Raw genomic sequence first — 19,616 nt, 5'->3', positions numbered from 1 at the left:
CGATTGATTGATTCATTCATTCAATCCTATTTATTGGGCGCCTAGCGGGTGCGGAGCACTGGACTAAGCTCCAGAGCGGTTGGGACGAGGACCGGCTGCTGGGCCGCGGCCGCGGCGGCGCGCGCACGCGCACGCGGGGTGGGGGGGGGGGCGGGCGCGCGCCCAAGGTGTGGAGCTGAGGAGAGCGCCAGGGCGGAGCCGGACCGGACCGGGCCCGACCGGAGCGGCCCGGAGCGGAGCGGAGCGGAGCGGACGCCATGGACGGGAAGGCGGGCGGAGGAGGAGGAGGAGGCGGGGAGGCCGAGGACTGCGTGGACTCGGGAGCCGAGACCGGCGGGTGAGGGGGGCTGCGGCGGAGGGGGCGGCGGACGGACGGACGGACGGACGGACGGCCGGCCGGGAGGGCCGCCGGACCGGCCCAGCCCACAGGGGAGCCGCAACGCTGGGCCTCCCTCCCTCCCTCCCTCCCTCTCCCACTCCCTCCCTCCCAGGCCCCCCACCCTCACCGTCCCCCCCCCAACCCCCTCTTTTCCTCCTGTAGTCCCCCACCCTCACCGTTCCCCCGAAATCTCCTCTTCCCCGCACCCCCGGCTCCCATCCTCACCGTCCCCTCAAATCCCCTCTTCCCCCCCCACCCCGTTTCCATCCTCACCCTCATCCTCCCATCGTCGCCCCCCCAAATCCCCTCTTCCCCCCGGCTCCCACCCTCACCGTTTCCCCCCAAATCCTCTCTTCACACACCCCCCCCGGCTCCCACCCTCACCGTTTCCCCCAAATCCCCTCCTCACCCCATCCCCGGCTCCCATCCTCACCATCCCCTCTTCCCCCCCCACCCGTCTCCCATCCTCACCGTCCCCTCAAATCCCCTCTTCCCCCCCCACCCGGTTCCCATCCTCACCGTCGCCCCCCAAATCCCCTCTTCCCCCCGTCTCCCACCCTCACCTTTTCCCCCAAATCCCCTCCTTACCGCCCCCCCCCGGCTCCCATCCTCACCGTCCCCTCAAATCCCCTCTTCCCCTCCCCCCGGTTCCCATCCTCACCGTCCCCCCAAATCCCCTCTTTCCCTCCCCTCGGTTCCCATCCTCACCGTCCCTCCCCAAATCCCCTCTTCCCCTCCCCTTGGCTCCCGTCCTCACCGTCTCCCCCAAATCCCCTCTTCCCTCCCCCCCGCCCTCCCTCCCCCGGTTCCTACCCCTCCCAACCCCCCCCCCCGCCCCACCGTCCCCTCCAACCGTTTCCACCGCCACGGGAGGAGGAGCCACGTGTTGTGGACTTGTTGCCCCCCCGGCCCCTAAGCGCTTATTATTTTAACAGGCCCCGAAACCCGGGGTCAAAGCGTGTCCTTCCCCGCCCCCCACCCCCTTCCCAAACGCCTGCCTCAGACCATCTTCCCCACCCCCCCTTTTCTGCCACTGCGGAATTTTATCGGGGTGGAGAGTGGGGCTGAAGGAGGACACCAGCCTGGCAACGCTCAATTGTTTAAAAACAATAATGATGGTATTTGTTAAGCGCTGAGCAACACTTCCCATTAGCCCCAGCACAGTCAGGGAAGCGGCTCCCCCCTGCTTTCCTGGCAGAGCACTGGGCTTAGTTACCAGGGGACAGTGTAAAGCGGGCAGCCCCTTGCAGAAACCACCTGGGAGGATGGGGGAGGAGGAGGAGGAGGAGTGTGCTTTGGTCTGGGGTGACCAGGAGGGGCCAGGCCCTCCTCGGATGGGAGGCCACAGGGGAGTCGATCAAAGGATTCAGATTGGCTCCCTCGAAGGACCAGGGGATTTAGGAATCCCAGAGCCATAGTAGAGGTGATCCGGACCGGTGACTCCTCCCTGGAAACAACTGGTCTCTCGTGAATGAGGGTTTGCCTCTTCCTCTACCTCTTTAACTGCCCCCCACCACCCAGTTGCCTCCCAAATTATATGAATAATATGATCTAGTTGCCCCTTCCTCCTACCCCCCTCTCTGCCCGCTCCCAGTCCAGTTACCTCTCCCCCTCCTCGTTCCCCCATCCCAGTCTGCACCCACATGCCAAGAGAGGGTGGCCACGGCTGGCAGTCAAGAATGCCGACCCCCTCTTCCCCGCTCCTATTTGTGTAAGGATGAAAACAGCTGTAAAACCAAAGGGATGAGTAGCCCACCACTGGAGCTGGCTTGAAAATAAGGCCGATTTCACTGATACAGTCACACCCCACCTCCCCACTCATTTACCTCACTGTGGGACTTCCCTTATCCCACGAGGCATGTTTTAAGCCTTTTCCCATTCACCTTGGAAACCAATTCCAGTTATATGTTTCCAAATAACTTTCATTTCAAAATAGAAGACTCCCCTGAACTAAATATCGTAATACCATAGCTAACCATAAGCACTCATTTGAGGACAACTCATTTTTGATTTTTCAATTCTGGATCTATGAAACGACTGCAAGAAAAAAATAAATCTTACTGTATAAGTAACCTAAGGAATACCAGTAACCCCCTTTTCATATTTAAGAACGTTTTTAACAAGTGGGGTTGTGTGGGATTTGTACCTAACCAAAACAGAGCCTTAGCTTTACAGTTTAATTAACAGTCCAATTTATTCTTAGCTGGTGAAGGCTTTGATAACTCTTAGTAAACCAGGTCACTTCCCAATTGGTACATCCACTTGGAGCAGATTAAAAAAAAATGATCTGATTGGGAAGGGCTGGTGGAAAATACTGGTAGTGATGGTTAAGTAATTCGAGAGACCCTGATGATCAGATTGATAGCGACTTGTTTCACATAGTGAGTTGTACTCTTCATTTTACAGAGCTTCTTTTTTCTACCTGTTTGGGTTGCAAAAGGACAGATTGAGGTTTTTTTAGGATCTCTTTGAATTTTTAGAAAAGAGAACAAGGGTGCATTTAAATGTAAGGTATGAGTTCTTGTATTTCTGTCTAGTAATACGCTTTTGTCTGGTCGCTTTGGAAGCATTTGCATCCTAGTTTAAAGAACCCCCCCCAAAAAAAAATGCTATTGGCATATGACTGTTATTCCCTGTGGCAAGGACCACTGAATTTGTAACCCAGATTTCCTTATTGATTTGAGAAGTGACCAATTTAGCAACTATTTTGATGATCCCTTGAGACTTTTCCAGACTTTTCAAATTAATAAGCTTGTAATTATATTGTTTAATATACTGACAGATTTTCATATCTGTTGTTCGCTGAGCAACAAATGGTCTAGAGATCAGAGAAAAAGAAATCACATGGCCAAAATTCACCTGTGCTCTTAAATTGTCCATTCAAACAGTTCATTTTGTAATCAATTCTTCTTTTCTGCCTTAGTGCACTTCTTTTTGCCTCAGATCCTGAAGTCAAACTGACAGTCTAAATCAGTGATGTAAATCATGTTTTAAGTCTGGAGGGGCATTCCAGGCCAGAGGCAGGATGTGGGCTAGGGGTTGGCGGCGAGACAGGCGAGATGGAGGCACAGTGAGAAGATTAGCACTAGAGGGGCAAAGGGTGCGGGCTGGGTTATAGAAGGAGAGAAGCGAGGTGAGGTAAGAGGGGGCAAGGTGATGGACTGCTTTAAAGTCAGTGGTGAGAAGTTTTTGTTTGATATGGAGGTGGATGGGCAACCACCACAGTTTTTTGTGGAGCAGGGTGACATGTCCTGAATGTTTTTGTAGAAAAATGATCCGGGCAGCAGAGTGAAGTAGGGACAGGAGTAGGGAGGGACAGGAGGGCTGGGAGATCAGCAAGGAGGCTGAAGCAGTAATTCAGGTGAGGTAGGATGAATGATTGTATTAACATGATAGTGGTGTGGATGGAGAGGAAAGAGCAGATTTTAGCAGTGTTATGAAGGAGGGACCAACAGGATTTAGTGACGGATTGACTGTGTGGGTTGAGAGAGAGGAGTCAAGGATACTGCCAAGGTTATGGACTTGTGAGACAGGAAGGATGGGTGGTGCCATGTACAGTGAAGGGGAGGACAGTGGTGGACCACCCACTCACAGAGAGATCTCCATGACTAAGGATGTGGCCCAGTCTCACAAGCTTTTCATCTCGTATCTCTGAAGTTTATAACTCTGCCACTACAGTCTAGAATTTATATTCAGATTTAGTTCTGACATGAGGTCACACTGCAGAGTACTTGGAAACTACCAGCACTGGGGAATCCTAAAAGGTTTCTAGTGTAAATATTTGCTAGAGTCTTAAATACTTATGTAAAAGTAACATAAATAGAGCGTTTTCTGTAGAAATGAGTTCTATGTAAGGAAAAATAATATGGCCATACCCAACTAATACTATTTTTTTCTTCTTTTCAGGTCCGACTACAGCCGCATGTCCTCAACTAGCAGTAAGTATCAGTAAAAATCTCTCTACCATTTCTGATCGTGCACCTTTATAATAATAATAATGGCGTTTATTAAGCGATCACTATGTGCAAAGCAATGTTCTAAGCTCTGGGGAGGTTACATGGTGATCAGGTTGTCCCACGTGAGGCTCACAGTCTTAATCCCCATTTTACAGATGAGGTAACTGAGGCACAGAGAAGTTAAGTGACTTGCCCAAAGTCACACGGCTGACAATTGACGGAGCCAGGATTTGAACCAATGACCTCTGACCCCAAAGCCCGTGCTCTTTCCACTGAGCCACGCTGTTTTCATCTAATAGAAGGCACTTAAATAAGAAATCATCAGGCTTTTCATCCCAGAAGAGTACATTAAAGTCCATAATTGCAAAAAAAAAAAAAAAAAATCATTGAAGGATATGTAAGTCCTGAAAATGTCGTGGACTCTTACTTCAATAAATAGTTATTAACCCTCTGAACTTTGCTGCCTTTGGCCACAAAGCACAGACAATCAATCAGTGCTATGGTATGGTTTATCAGTGCCTGGTTTATAAGCCTAAACGCTCCAGGCAGATAAAATATATGTATTCCCATTATGATGAGGGAATTTTTGTCCCTTCAAGAATGTATTATTGCCATGTTCTTATCCAATAAGTCCCATCCACCAACATTCTGTCTCCATAATTTTCCCCTCAGCAACAAATGGGCCTTCCTCCCAAATCTTTTCATCCTGCCATATTGCCTGTGCAGATGGGGAAATCATTTTGAATGATGTGAGAGATAGAAAACAGTTTCCTCTCCAAGAAAAACTCTCTCATTTCATTTTGCTTTCTCCAAGTTAAAAGCCTGGGAGAAAGACATTAAAAAATACTGTATTGATTGGACTTTAAGATGTCCCATACCATAAGCCGCCTGCAGATTTCAAAGAAGAAAAGTAGTTTCTTCAGAAACCCTATGCCTTCCAGTCCAGTGTGGCTCTTGCATGTATTTCTTCTCCAAGAGTTCATCTGGAGTTAGGAAAATAGCTTGAGTTGTTCACAGGGAAACTGAGGGGAGTCAGTGTGTTGCTACAGTGGCAATGTGGTGGTAACGTCTTTGTTTTCTTTACAGTAATTAGGTGGGGTCAACCTGTGAATATTGTTAGGCTGATTTATTTAAGGTATCTGGGCTTTTTAAGGCAATTGGGGCTCTGCAGAGTGGCCCACTGGAAAGAGCTAGGTCTTGGGGTTCAGAAGACCTAGGTTCTGATCCCAGCTCTGCCACCTGCCTGCCCGTGACTTCGGCCAAGTCACTTAACTTCTCTGGGCCTCAGTTTCCTCATCTGTAAAAATGGAGATGTAATACTTCTTCTCCCTCCTACTTAGACTATGTGCCCCGTGCAGTACAGGGACTGGATCCAACATAATTATCTTGTATTTACTACAGTGCTTGGCACATAGTCTGTGGGGAACGAATATCACTATTTTTGCACCTGGGAACAGGACTGGTGCCACCAAAAACTGTATTTACTGGCCATTGCTCATCCACCTGCCATGAGTTGTCAGTAGAGTTTGACTCCTGTTTTTCTCCAGTCTGAATGTCACTAGATTTACCTCTGCACCAATTTCTCCAGATAATTCCAGTCTCCTGTCTACACTTCTGCTCTGTTAACCCACATACCCCCAAAATACGCAGGTAATTCTGTTGCAAAGACCCTATACTGTGTTCTTTTATTATGACAAGGCAAAGAAAGGGTTTTGTATTTTGTTTGGGGTTTTTTTTGGTGGTACTTGTTAGGCATTTATTATTGTAGGCACTGAATTAAGCACTGAGGTAAACAAAGGATAAAGAATGGTAACCATGTTGGACACAGTCCCTGTCCCACAGGAGCTCACAGTCTAAGAAGAAGGGAGAACAGCTATTGAATCCCCATTTTTATAGATGAGGGAACTGAGGCACAGGAAGCCAGAATAGTTTTATTTGCTTTACTGCCTAGATTTATGCTGTAGGCATTTGAGCAGGTAGTTTCAGTGTCTGTTATGAACGTCATAATGCTCCTGAATGTATGTCTTGCATTTTTATGTTATTTAAAAGAAGAGTTTACAAACAGTAGGATAGGGACGTATAAATTATGCTGGGAAAAGCCAACTGTTCCATGCTGTGCCCCGTGAATTTTCCCCATGGGAAAGATTAAGTGTCTACATCCGGTTTTGCCCACATCTGCTCAACTCCACTGCATTTCTTGGAAAATAAGCTAATAGGATATGAGTCTTGGAGTGGAGAAAAAAGAGAAGCAGTTTGATAAGTAAGGGGATTTCAGAGTATGCTAGCACATTGCTAAACAAATCACCGATTTGGAATGCTTTTGATGTCGCCAGTTCCGTGTGACCTATAATTACAACCCTCCAGGGGCAAATTCAGAGTATGACAAACTCAGCACTCATTCATTTTTTTCCTCATTTAGTTTTTTGCTATAAGAGAATGGTTTAAAAAACAATAACAGATTTTACCTACCTATGGTTAAAGAATCCTTTCACAAATGCCTTTATTTAGAGGCTGATGGATACTTGGTCAACTTTTGATGACATTATGATTTTCATTCTCTGAAGAAGGTTATAGCTCCTATGTATTCCTTGCTTACGATACTCGGAATAAGGTGATGTAAACAAAACTGTTCCTTGAGAACAAAGTGAAAATCGAGCCAGTTTAGTTGTCCCCCTAGTTCTCCCACATTTGGAATTATTTTAATCCCTTACCTTCCATAAGTTTCTAATAAAGGAGCTAGTTGCAAGTTTACATAATTTTGTATTCATAGGGCTGGAACTGATCTCAGGAGATCATCTGGGCCAACATGCTTCATGGTAGACTGAAATTTCCCACATTGTCCTGAAAGCTGGAGGGGGGACAAAAGGAGAAAGGCAGGAAAGGTTGACACAGAGAGAGGCAGAAATAGACAAATAGGCAAGAGCAACACACATGCATATCATCGTATGCATGCACGTGCACACACACACACACACCCAAAAATCCCCAAAACAAACAAAAACCATTTACAAACGTACAATCTCCCTGACCCACACTCATATTCACCCAGTACAGAGCTGAGCAGGAAATCAACCAATATTGCCACCTTCCCTGAGTTCACTTCCCAGGCGGAAGCTTATACTCAGTCCTTCTCTGGGGCTTGTAGTTACTGCAACTCCAAGAACTGGTGGTGGGGACCACTGTGCATAGTCGCTCTTTACCTCCTCAGTTGTTGCTACCTCTCCTTTTGAGGTTCTTAGCACCACCACCATGGCCCAAATGGGAATTTTGGGTGGTGGTAGGTCTAGAAAGTGACTGTTCCCCAGTGATTTTGCAGGAGGTGAAGCAAAACCCATATTTGTCTGGATGCAAGTCACTTTTACTTGTTGGCAGATTCTATCCTAGGCAATAGCCTACATATTGGGAGAATCTAATGCAGTGTAAACATCCAGAGCCCTGGGAATTGAATAATTATGGCCAGGCACTGTAATAAACACCAGGGCAGATACAGGCAAATCAGGTTGGACACAGTCCCTGTCCCATATGGGGCTCACACTCTTAATTCCCATTTTACAGATGAGGTAACTGGGGCCAAGAGAAGTGACGTGACACCCAAGATCACACAGCAGACAAGTGGCAGAGCTGGGATTAGAACCCAGGTCCTTCTGACTCGCAGGTCTCTGTTCTATCCACTAGAACACGCTACTTCTCCGATATATTTCACTTGCTTGGATTTTCTATTTCCAAGCTGGAGCTTGTCTAGTACTTGAGCAAGTGAAGTCCCTCACATTCTGGAATTTGTAGAGTAGAAGTCCTAAAATGTGAGGGGATCTTTATGCATTTCTCCCCTTTCCCTCCCTATTGCTATGGTCACTGAGAGAGTCAGAAGGCATGTAATTTAGGAACGGTGCCGGATGGCTTGATTTTTCAACAAAGACTATATTAAACCCATTTAATTAAAGTGAAACCTAATTCAAATTCATTTAAATGTCTGGATCATCCAGATGCTTAATGTTTCGATTACTCTTCGTATATAAAACGGTAAGCCAAAAGAGGAAGTTGCAACTTAAGGTTGTAAACCTAAGTAAACTAGATATTTTGAAAGAATTGCCCAAACCGAAAAGAGGCGAGCAGGCTAAGTGAAACCTTTGAATCACAATGAGAGAAATGCCTTGGAAGTTTGGTTTTGTCTGGAGTTTGGCACCCTGTAGATCATGGAAACAAGAATTGTTGTTGATGGTGTCAACAACAAGCTTCGAGTTGGGTGAGAGCCAGCAGGACACAGGTTGGTTGCAAAATCATAGGCTGATGTTAAGAGTGGGTTGGAAGATTAGACCAGTGTCTCTGGGGTTGAGGGAAATTCAAAGAAAATGTCTATTGGACAATGCTTTAGGCACAGGGCCCCAATAACTATTTGTTACTGACTGATTAATCTTGCAGTTTCTTCTTGAGAGGTCAGTTGGTTACCACTTCATGGTCACGTATTTTTACTCAGAATAGTTAGTGAGCCATCCCTTTACTTAAGACAAGTTATTTGTTTAAAAAGTCTTACCACACTTTGAAAAGATACCTTTTAAGCATATGAAATTTCACTAATGCAAAGTGTGTGTCTTTTAAAAGGTAAACTCATAACTGAGACTTCCCTGCTTTCCTGTTAAATTCTTGTCACTAAAAAAAAAAAGTCCCAGAGTTTTGGACAAAATAAAATGGTTTGATATAGGTAAAAATTAGTGGGAACTGTGACAAGCTTTTCAAGCTTGGGTTTTGTTGACGCAAAGAGGAAGTAAATTCCAGGAATACAGACTCTCCTGGAAAGTATCATATCTCCAGTTTCTTGGCATTCACACCTGGCTGCTTTTACAAGGAGAGGTGATGGCTTAGTCATAAAGGAATAAAGACATACACTTTAGTATGAGCGTTTCTGCCCTTATAAATTGGGCGTGAAGGTTCTTCCAAATGTAATTAATCACACATTTTCCTTCTCCCTTCCTTAGTTTAGTGCTTGTTTTCTCCTAGTTCATAGGCCGCATATACTGACCTTGGTTTGTAATAACGGTTTTGTGCTGTAATCTGGTAGTCCTTTGAGGCTGCTTGTTTTACTATTGTGAATTGAGGCACATTGAGAAATCATTCTGGCATACTAATGTGGTTGCTAGTTCTCACACAGCTTTCCTTAGGAGGGAGATTCCAACTATTCACAGCTCCACGCTTCATGCTAAGCAACAAGCAGGCAAAAGAGTCCTGTTCAACCTCTTTATTATTTGCTTTTTTTCCTCTATCTTCGTTCCCTAGGCTTAGGAAGGATGTCTCTCGGCTAAATCACTCAGAGTTCCACCCCTGAGCTTCATGGCTGTACATCATTTCGCTTTCAAAGCTGTAAACATTCATTCATCCACTTTGACATCAAGTGTGGCCTTTGTTACTGTCTTCCCGGTAGCCACACTGTGCCTGACAAATAGAAGTGAAAGGAAAGTGGTCATGTTGATGGCTGTTTTCGGGAAACAGGCATTACACTTGCCGTGGTTTCCAAGCCCCTCCGTATCTCATTTTTAACTGCTCTGCCCCTAATTTGATAGTACCAAACCTTTCCATTGCCCAGCTTGGGATTTCTTTTTTTTTTAAAACTGAATGAGTCATTCCTGCCAGACATAGCAATTCAACAATGTTCACCAGTGACTTGGTGAGCAAATCAACCATAATGATGTTTATAATAATGACATTTAAGTACTTTCTAAATGCTAAGCACTGTATTGGGTGCTGGGGTAGATACAGGTAATCAGATCCCATGTGGGACTTACAGAGTAAGTAGAAAGGAGAACAGGTGTATTGAACTGAGGCGCAGAGAAGTTGTGACTTGTTCAAGATCAGTTAGCAGGTGAGTGGCAGAGCTTGGATTAGAACCCAGGTCCTCTGGCTCCCAGGCCTGTGCTCTTTCCACTGTACTGCTGAAGACGAATGAGAGAAGAGCTAATTTCTTCCCTATTCTTACCAAAGCCCCGTAAATTGCCAAGACTGCAGTGATACAGCCTTTCAGAATCACGTCCTGTTTCTGTTTGTGCACTCAGGTGAGCTCTCTGTAGAAGATGCCCAGGACCCTTTCCTTGTCAGCATCCATATAATCACAGACCCAGGCGAATCCCAAACTCTCCAGGAAGCCATTGACAAGCTGTTGGCTTGGCTCCATCCAGACCTCCAACTGTTCCTCGTCTCCGAGCGGAGGGTCCCCAGGAAACGGAAGAAGCCGGGGAAGGTTTCTCAGCCGGCGCTGGCCGTCATTTTGTTCCTTCAGGAAGAGTATGGAGAAGAGCAGATCTTGCAGTTCCACGAAAGCTTCCGGAAACCACCGTGGCACTACCACCATACAGAGCGAGTGCCAGGCAGGTTCCTTCCCTATTTGCCATGTAGTCAGGACTTCTTCGTGCTGACGCCGGGAACCCCACTGTGGGCCATCCGACCAGTGCACTATGGGAAAGAAATTATCCGCTTCACCATCTACTGCAGGTATGAAAACTTTTCTGACATCCTGAAGCTCTATGAGGTGATCCTTAAAAAAGGCCCAAGTCAGAGGAAGAGCGACTTCTGTATTTTCCCAGTCTACTCCAATCTGGATGTAGACATCCAGTTCTCCCTGAAAAGACTTCCCAAGGGCCACAGCCCTTCCCCAACGGAGTCATCTGTGTTGGAGTTCCGAGTGAAGGATTTAGGGCAGCTGGTGCCTCTTTTGCCCAATCCTTGTAGCCCGATCAGTGAAGGGAGGTGGCAGACGGAAGACCATGATGGGAACAAGATCCTTTTACAGGTATTGTAACCAGAAATGTATTCACTGGAGTGTGGCAAATTTCTTAGCCTAGATAAAACGGGAATTTAGAAGGCTGAGTGAATCTGGACAGAGAAAGGCTGGTGGGACGGAGGGCCAGATTTTGGTCTACACATGCAGAGTTTTCCATGAATTTCAGATCAAAAAAGGACACTTCCACCTCAATTTCTAGATATATTTAAGGCAGAGAGGCCCTTTTTCCACTCTCTTTTGTTCAGAAATGGTCTTATTTTATCAGTCAGTCAAGCAGTGACATTTATTGAGCACTTAGTGTGTGCAGAGCACTATAGTAAGCACTTGAAGAGTATGATCCAACAGAGTTGGTAGGCACCTTACCTGCCTATAAGGAGCTTACAGTCTAGAGGGGGAGACAGACATGAATGTACATCAGTAAACTATGGATATAAATCACCTGCCTTGTCATATTTTTGTCATCTTCCTTGTCAACATGTTCCCCTTGTAGCATGGATCAGGCCTGGGCTGAGGATGGAGTCTGAGGTGAGACCGTTGCTGCAGGGAGGCTGGAATGGGGGGCGGCCGGTTTCCCCCACTGTTCACGACATATGTTCGGGACAGGGCAGGATCTCAGTTGGCTCCCTGTATCTCCAACTCCATAATCATCTGTAGGGAGCTAGAGGAACACCCTCCTTATTATGTGAGCCCCTCCCAGAAATGAGGGCATCCCATCTGCTTCCCAACAGTGAGTCCCAGATGAGCGGCAAACAATGGGGCCATGTAAATCCATGATTTATAGTGAGAATGTTGGTCAGACAAATGAACATTAGGCTAAATTGGCAGCAGATTCTGTGGATTCATAAGTGAGAGAAGCCATTTGTGAAGAAACTTGAGATTCCCCCTGAAAGCAACAGAGCCTGTAATGAGTGTCTCCAAGAAAGTGAAAAAAAAAAAAGCAAACAATAATTGGTAAATACTCTTTCAGTATCTTGGATATTTTACTTTTCATTTACTTGTCACATAATCCAAAAGTAAATAGTATAGAATTTCAAGTTTTCCTCTTCCTGACAAGTAGCTTGGTGGCTGTTACTGTAAAGAATGAAAGCCACTGAAATGATCTGCCCTGGTTTCCGCACCCGCTGTTATGCGAGGCTACAGTGGCCCTCCCCTGCCCAGTTGCTCTTTCTCTAATGTTTTGGACCCCACCCTCAGCCCCATGGCACTTACATTCATATCCGTAATTTATTTTAATATCTGTCCCCACCCCACTACCCTTCCAAGACTGAAAGCTCCGAGGGCAGGGAACATGTCTACCATCTCTGTTGTTTAGTGTTGTGTACACGGTAAGCACTCAAATACCGTCGATCGATTGATTCTGAGTCCTTGCAGGGTACCTGGGCTGGAGGAGAATGTAGATAGGGAAACTCTCCTCTAACAGACCAGGTAGCCCTGGGAGAAGAGAGTGGAAACATCCACTGTTTTGAATCCTAGGGGCCATCCCCTCCCCAAGTAATGGTCAGAACCTTTTATGGAGACCTCAGAAAGCGCCCGTTGACCCCAACACCACAAGCTTTCATCCATATTCTCTGCACCCTAAGCACCACCTGTGTAACTTTGAGGAACCCATCCACCATGCTTCATCAAGGCTCTGCTACTCAGTTTGCTGAGGTGCTGCTTAACCAAAACCAAATATGTTTATGTCTGGTATTTTCATGACTCTTCTTGTCTAGATCAGAAGCATTTTGAGGGCAAGACCCTGTCTTACTTCTTTGAGGGCATCCCTGGCGCTTATTACAGTGCTTGGCATGGAAGAACAAGACAGGCCAGACACATGGTGATGATAATAATGATATTTACAAAGTGCCTTGTAAGCATTCTTTATAGCATTATTTTTTGTGTGGCCTTTCAAACTGGCACCACCCGGGGATCAGCCCCCAGACTTGAAAGGAGTTGTCAGACCTAAAAAAAAAAAAAAAAATTAGGCCATAGGCATGACTAATAAAAATATGTGTAGGCTTATTTATTAAGCTTTTGATATTTAGGCTAATTTTTCTCTCAGACAACCTTCATTAGAACTCTGCTCATTAAGGTATCCGTGATGTCCTCCTCCAAGTACTATTATAACTTAGCATACTTTTAAACTGTTAATGTCTTTATTGCAGAGTTTACCTTCTTTAAAGTTTGTCTGTAGAATAGTCTACTTATCCTAAGTATCTCTTTTGATTCTTTTGTGGGTCACGTATAGCATCCTAGTGCAATCTTGTAATTAATTCAGTAGTTTGCAAATTGTAAGCCCTTAATAAATGTTAGTAGTGATATAGAATAATAATCTTTCAGGTCTAAAACTTAAATCTACAGCTATTTGTATATAGTTGCTTATAATACTGAGGTTTGGAACCCTAATATAGCCGTGGTTTTCCCAACAGCTATTATAACTTTCTTTTGGAGGATGTACAGATGTGTTATAAATCTGATATGCAGCCCATTCTTTTAAACTTTCTAATATCTCAGAGAAATTCCAAGACCCGCTGAGTTCAGCATTCAAACCTGTTGGGGCAGGGGGGATGTTGGCTGAGCCCCTTCTTAAACTCCTTTATTGTTGGACCTTGTAAAGGGATCTTTCTCAGGAGTTACCAATGGAGAAGGGAAGATATTTAGAATAGTAGAGTTGAAAAAAGACCTCCCTCTTTCCTACATTCTACCTAAGGCCACCAGATTTTGGGAAGCTCAGAGAGGGTTGGAGGCAGAGTTTTCAGGCAGAAAAGTAGATACAAAATTAAAGGGAGACAGAGAGCAAAAAGAGACGGTAGATTATTACTCCGGACTGTAACCTCATTGTGAGCAGGGAACATGTCTACCTGCTTTGTTATATTGTATTCTCCTAAGCACTTAGTACACACACAGTAAGTGCTCAATAAATATGATTGATTGATGATGATGATGTTATTTGTTAAGTGCTTGCTAGGTGCCAAATACTTTACTAAGAGCAGGGACAGATACAAGATAATGAAGTCAGACAGACTCCCTGTCCCATGTGGGGCTCATAGTCTGAGGGGCTGGGGGAAATTGTGGGGGGATTATTGATTACCCATTTTACAGATGAGGAAATGGAGGCACTGAGTAGTTAAATGACTTGCCCAAGATTGCACAGTAGGTCAGTAGCAGAGAGCTGAGGTGGTTGTGAAGATAAAATGACCCAGAATAATAGAGGGAGTGAAATCAGGGAAGCCTTCGTGGAAGAGGTGGTTTTTAAAAACCTTCCGAAAGTGGGAAGGGATGAAGTTGGTGGAAGTGAGTTGGTAAGGGGAAATAACAAGAAATGGATTAGAGGTGGGAGAGGCAGGTGTAGTTGAGAGTTAGGAGATTATTTTAGAATAATTGGAGGACAGAAAGCCCAATGACTATTTTTATTTTCTAGGGAAGTTAAGAATTAATCGTTTCTGTAATCATTATTCCTGCTCTAGCCTCCAAAAGTGAATATGTGGGTATCTGTTGTCATTATGAGGTTTTTCTCCAGTTGGGCCAATTAATGGATTATGATTTGCTCTCTCTTTAATGTAGAAAAGTCCAAAGAAAATCTGTGTGTGTGGTGTGTGATAATATCCTGGGTCAAGTGTATCAGTTGGTACCCAATGATTTTGTTCTATCAGGCAGCTGAACTGATAAAGTAGGAAGTTTTTCATTCTAGCATAGGCCCTACAAATGATTTAGACAGTGCTGTGGCAGCCACAATGAAAAAAACAAGTGATTTAGACAGAGTTAGCTCGAGTTGATGAGGTTCTGTTTCTATGGAGAAGAGTCACAAGAGAAAAGAGCGACATCCTTGGAAATTTCCATGACTCATTTTACTAGTGTGCCCTTCAGCTCTCTATGGTCAGAATTGTAAGGTAAAGAGAAGGGGCTCAGCGATCTCACAGAAAACAATGTGGCCTGTGGATAAGACAGTGTTCAGAATCAATCAGTCAGTGGTGTTTATTGAGTACTGATTGTGTGCAGAGCACTGTACGAAGCACCTGGGAGAGTACAGTACAACAGAGTTGGTAGATGCCATCCCTCCCACAAAGAGTTACCAGTCTACAGGGGGAGACAGATATTAAAAGAAGTTAGGGATGGGGGAAATGGTGATAAGAATATTTACATAAGTACTTTGGGGCTTCAGTGAATATCAGAGTGCCTGTGGGGTACTCAGCGAAGCTCACAGTTGACACAGAGGGGAGAGAGGATTTGAGAAATAAAGGGCTTAGTCAGGAAGGCTCTTGGAGGAGATGTGATTTTAGGAGGGATTTGAAGCAGGGGAGCATGGTGGACTGTGACTGAAACATTAAGACCAATTCTTCCTGTACCTTAAGTTCATTCCTTGGGAGTCAGTTTCACCTTGTGGGATGAGCATTAACTCTTTCAGGCCACTGGGGATCGTTTGGTGCATTGCTGTGGTAAGTAGAATCCAGCATGCAAAGAAACACTGAAACTCTCTTTAGTGTTTTCTCTAGATCCCAGGAAAACTGCAAAGATGTTTCATTATGATTTAGAAAGTATGTGGCTCAATTTGCTCAGTTTAAAATGGCTTGGATGTTGAGAGAGAGAGAAGTTATTCTGTTGTACAGTTCTCTAATGCAGAAAGTCTTTGGAAGAGATATAAAAGTCATGACTGCAGGTGGAAGAATATTGAGGCAGAGGTTTACAGCTCCTGGAAATCAAGGTAAAGCAAGAAGTGTATGGCGAGTTGGAAAGTCAAACTTAAAAGTTGAAAGGAAGCTACTGCAGACAAATGAGAATGTGGCCCCCCGCTCCCTGAAAGTAGCCTCGCTGCAGCTTTAAGAGCTCTCTGGAGTTTAGCAAACAGAGATTTAGAAAGCCCTTGGAGGTATTGCCATAGAGATGGATGTTCATGAAGGCTGAATGAGGATTCCAGCTGATACAGGGTCAGAGTAAGGATAAGTTCGATGAGTGGTCTAGTGAGAGTTGGGAGCAGGCCTGCCCAGAAGTGCAACCTGCAAGGGAAAAGTAACTTCAGAATCACAAATCAGTCTGCCGAAATGATCCATAATGCTGAATTTCAGGCACAGCAAATGTCGCAAACTCCCTCTATTCTCTTTCCAAGTCCTCTGTCTGCAAGAGAGAAACGTGGAGGGGAGGGTTAATGTTTATAAATCATGTTTGAGCACTGTGAGGTGGTGGCAGAAGAGGAAGTCTGGGCCTGAGGAGAGTTTTGGAGAAGTTACTAGGTTCCAGGCACTGATGAAAATGAATTGGATTGGAGGGCTTTTTTGGTTTTGATTTTTTTTCAACAGATGTAAACAGGTGGTATGAGGGCAGGTGGGGCCAGGAAATTAAAGGATTGGCCAGGGTTACCCAGTGAGACTAAATCAGGGAGTAGTAATAGTAATACAACTTATTAAGGACTTACTGTGTGCACAGCACTGTTCTAAGCACTTGGGCAGAGTACATTAGCACTACTACTACAACTGTTACTTGCTCACAGTCACTGAAGCAACTTCAAAGTATTTTGGAAAGACAGTAAGAGATGGAAAATGGAAGACTGGAAAGAGGACGCATGATTCCTACTATTAGGGCTGAACTTATGGAATACTAATAAATGGTTTTTGCTAATTACACTGGTTCTGCCTAGAGTGAAATGCGGTATCCTGAATTTTAGAAAATTGTTGATTTATTTTCCTGAGGACAGTATAGCTGACACCAGCTTCACAGGTGTATGAAAATTTTGATATTTTGATCTAATCTAAGGTTGCACATGAAAAAAATCAGGTGTCAGTATCAGATGTCTACCAAAAAGTTGCTTGCTAGTCATTTCAGCTAGTACCTCTTTCATGTCATCGTTCTGTAAGATCATCAAAACAGTCAGGTTTGACTATGTTAAAACATTTGTGATGTTTTAATTGTTCTAAAAGAACCACTGTTAATTGTTTTTGTAATTATCGATTTTTGGAGCACCACCCATCCACTCAGCACTGAAAGGCATAAAGGCCCCTGAGATAAGATGATGAACAGCTCAGGCGGTAACTATTTATGACTAAGGGGCTCTAAACTCCAAGGTGTTGCATCTCTCAGTTTTTCATTTCAGAAAATCTGTGGCTTGCCCTTGATTATTTTAATGGAGAATATTCATCTTCTCCATTCAATTTTTGGGTTTGTCTTTTCTGAAAATGAAATTTTTATTCTTTATAGTTTATTGATATGATTTCTAACATTCTGGCTATTGCAGTTGCCCACGCAGAGTAGTGTTTGCTGGTGTCTTGAGCAGGACAAAATGTGTCACTGCCAGGCCTACATTAATGCTTTTCCTCTCTTTCCCAGAAGGCCCAGAGTTTGTACAGGAAGTCTTCTCAGACAAGCAAGCATAACTGCTGGTCGACAAATAATTTCTGCCTCACTGCTTCACCCAGCTTTGCCCCTCAGAGTCCTAGCCTTCTCTCTGATAGCAGCAGCGGCAGCCAGCAACTGAACTTGGGTGGTCCTGACAGTGGCCTGTGCCAGTATTTTGGCATCATCCCCCAACAGGGTTTGCCGGATGGGGCAGAGGGAAGGTACACCGGGAACTCCAGCAACCCTTCTGGCCCTCCATGGCCACTCCAGAGGAGCAAGTCTCTGTTTTGCTTGCCCTCCCTGAACTCCTCCTTCCCCAGGGACTCCTTGCCTCCGACCGAATCCCTCCAGTTTTTAAACGGTGGCTCACCAGAAGATGAAGTGGCAAATTGGAAGGCAAATCGCAGGCTCTTTATTGATGACTTGGAGGATGCCCAGGAGACCGATGTGGACACAGGGCTAATGCTGTCCTTCTCCGATCTCTCAGTGGTCTCGGCCTACTCAGCTCCCGGTGGATTTTGCGATGGTTCAGAAGCTTTTGCCTTGCCCCCAAAACGAGGCATCCACCGGTCAAAACCCAGTGCTTCCAGGAGAAAGCCACCGTCAGCTATTAGTGGGTCTGCCCCGGAGGCCTCCTGCAGTTCTCTTCCGTCACTGTCCACGTGGCCTTCCAGCTGTCCCATCTCAACTCCGGCACCTCCGTCGGTGTGTGGCTCCCCGCTCAGTGTGGGCCCAAGAACCATCCTTAGTGGAAAGCCTGCAGTGGGAAACACCTATAAGCCTTTGGGGTTCCCCAGAACACCATCTAAAGAAGAAGAAGAAAAAGAAGAAGAAGAAAAAGAAGAAGAATTCTACATCTGAGCTTCTCCTGTCCCAGCCACTCCTCTACCCGGTTTTGAACTCTCTTAGCTTCTGTCCCACTGAGTTGTAAATATTGCCAAAGAACATGTGATTTTTATTTTTATTTTTTTTTAGCAAGGGTTTTTTGCCTGAGTGTGGAATTGAATTACTGGTCTTATTAGAAATCCTCAGTTTTAGGAGTTTAGCAAGTTTGCAGTGAACATTGGGTCTTGGCTGAAAACTGGCATTTCTACAAAGGCTCAGAGGGAAGGCATTGATTTTTAAGAAAACAACTCAGCATATCCTAAAACTAGGGAAAAAAAAATCTGATTAAAGTCCAAGTTGGGTTTTTTTTATTTTTTTATTTAGAACACTTTACTGCTTGTATAATTCAAATATATTTTAAATTATTTGAAATAAAAAGAAATAGTTATAATTAGTATTATGAGGGGGGAAGTATAAGATCCAAAATACAGAGGTAGGGGAAGTGGCAGGTTTTTACTTAGTAATTATTTTTATGAGAGGTTTAATGCATATTGTCATACTGAAAATGCAGCTGTCCTGAAAATGCACGTTCCTAATTCTGAGATAAATGACACTGAAAGCTGTGCTAGTGCCGCTGAGGAGATGCCTGCAAGTACAAATTTAACAGTCGGGTAGCTCTGCTGCACACTCATCACCAGGATAAAGGACCTACTTTGACCAGGAGAAGCAGCATACAGTGGTAAATATATATTTATTTTTTAAAATCCAAATATAATGGTTTCATACAGAACACTTGAAGGACTGTTTACCATTCATAGGCTCTTTCATAAACTCTTTCACTGGGAAAGCCACATTTTAGCTTTTCCTCTTTCCTGGTTTCCACAGATTCCCCAATACTGCCCTACTCCCACAAAAAGCATTCCTCCCCTACCTTTCCTCTGCCGCCTCTTCCATTTCTCTCTCCCACCCCCTGCTTCCACAAGTACACAGCGCATCCCCTCACCCGTCACAACCCCTGAACACACACCCAAAACTATTTCTTTGAGTAGCTGATGAGTGGGAAGGAGCCCCCTTTGACCAGCATTTCTGACTTCTCTGCCTTAGTAATTAAATAAAACAAAAACATTGAGTACCAAGCTGCATTGACATAATCCCATTGCCCAGTTAGTGGAAAGGGAGGGTAACACCTTTTAAGAACTAAGTCGTAACTCCATCCATTCAAGATCTAATTCTTTTTCCTGTCTCAGCATTAGTAAGTGATGGTTTCTTTCTTTCACCTGGGGGAGAAGCAGGGCAGATCGATAGAGGCAAGAGGGTTCTCCTCTGGCCGGGTCTATCAGTTAATCTTGATAAATACAGAGAAGGGGATTCTTAGCTGCAC

General features: G+C 44.9%; 1 protein-coding gene across 5 annotated transcripts in view; it reads left to right on the top strand.

The window, feature by feature from the left end:
- The window catches only part of FAM124A (family with sequence similarity 124 member A), a 72,621-nt gene extending 53,653 nt beyond the window's left edge, over nt 1–18,968 (top strand). For 4 of the 5 annotated variants that reach the window (XM_038761835.1, XM_038761834.1, XM_038761836.1 and 1 more), the window contains 3 exons: nt 4,286–4,317; nt 10,380–11,113; nt 17,402–18,968. In XM_038761835.1, coding sequence (XP_038617763.1) covers nt 4,286–4,317; nt 10,380–11,113; nt 17,402–18,271 — 1,636 coding nt within the window. In that variant the 3' untranslated portion in view covers nt 18,272–18,968. The remainder of the gene's footprint in view (nt 1–4,285; nt 4,318–10,379; nt 11,114–17,401) is intronic. The other variant, XM_038761837.1, reaches the window with a different exon arrangement.
- The last annotated feature ends 648 nt before the right edge of the window (nt 18,969–19,616 follow it).

This window comes from Tachyglossus aculeatus, chromosome 20 (assembly GCF_015852505.1).
Source record: "Tachyglossus aculeatus isolate mTacAcu1 chromosome 20, mTacAcu1.pri, whole genome shotgun sequence".
Taxonomy (NCBI): Eukaryota; Metazoa; Chordata; class Mammalia; order Monotremata; family Tachyglossidae; genus Tachyglossus; species Tachyglossus aculeatus.
Note: the sequence above shows the minus strand (reverse complement) of the source record. Positions and strands in the feature narration are given on the sequence as shown.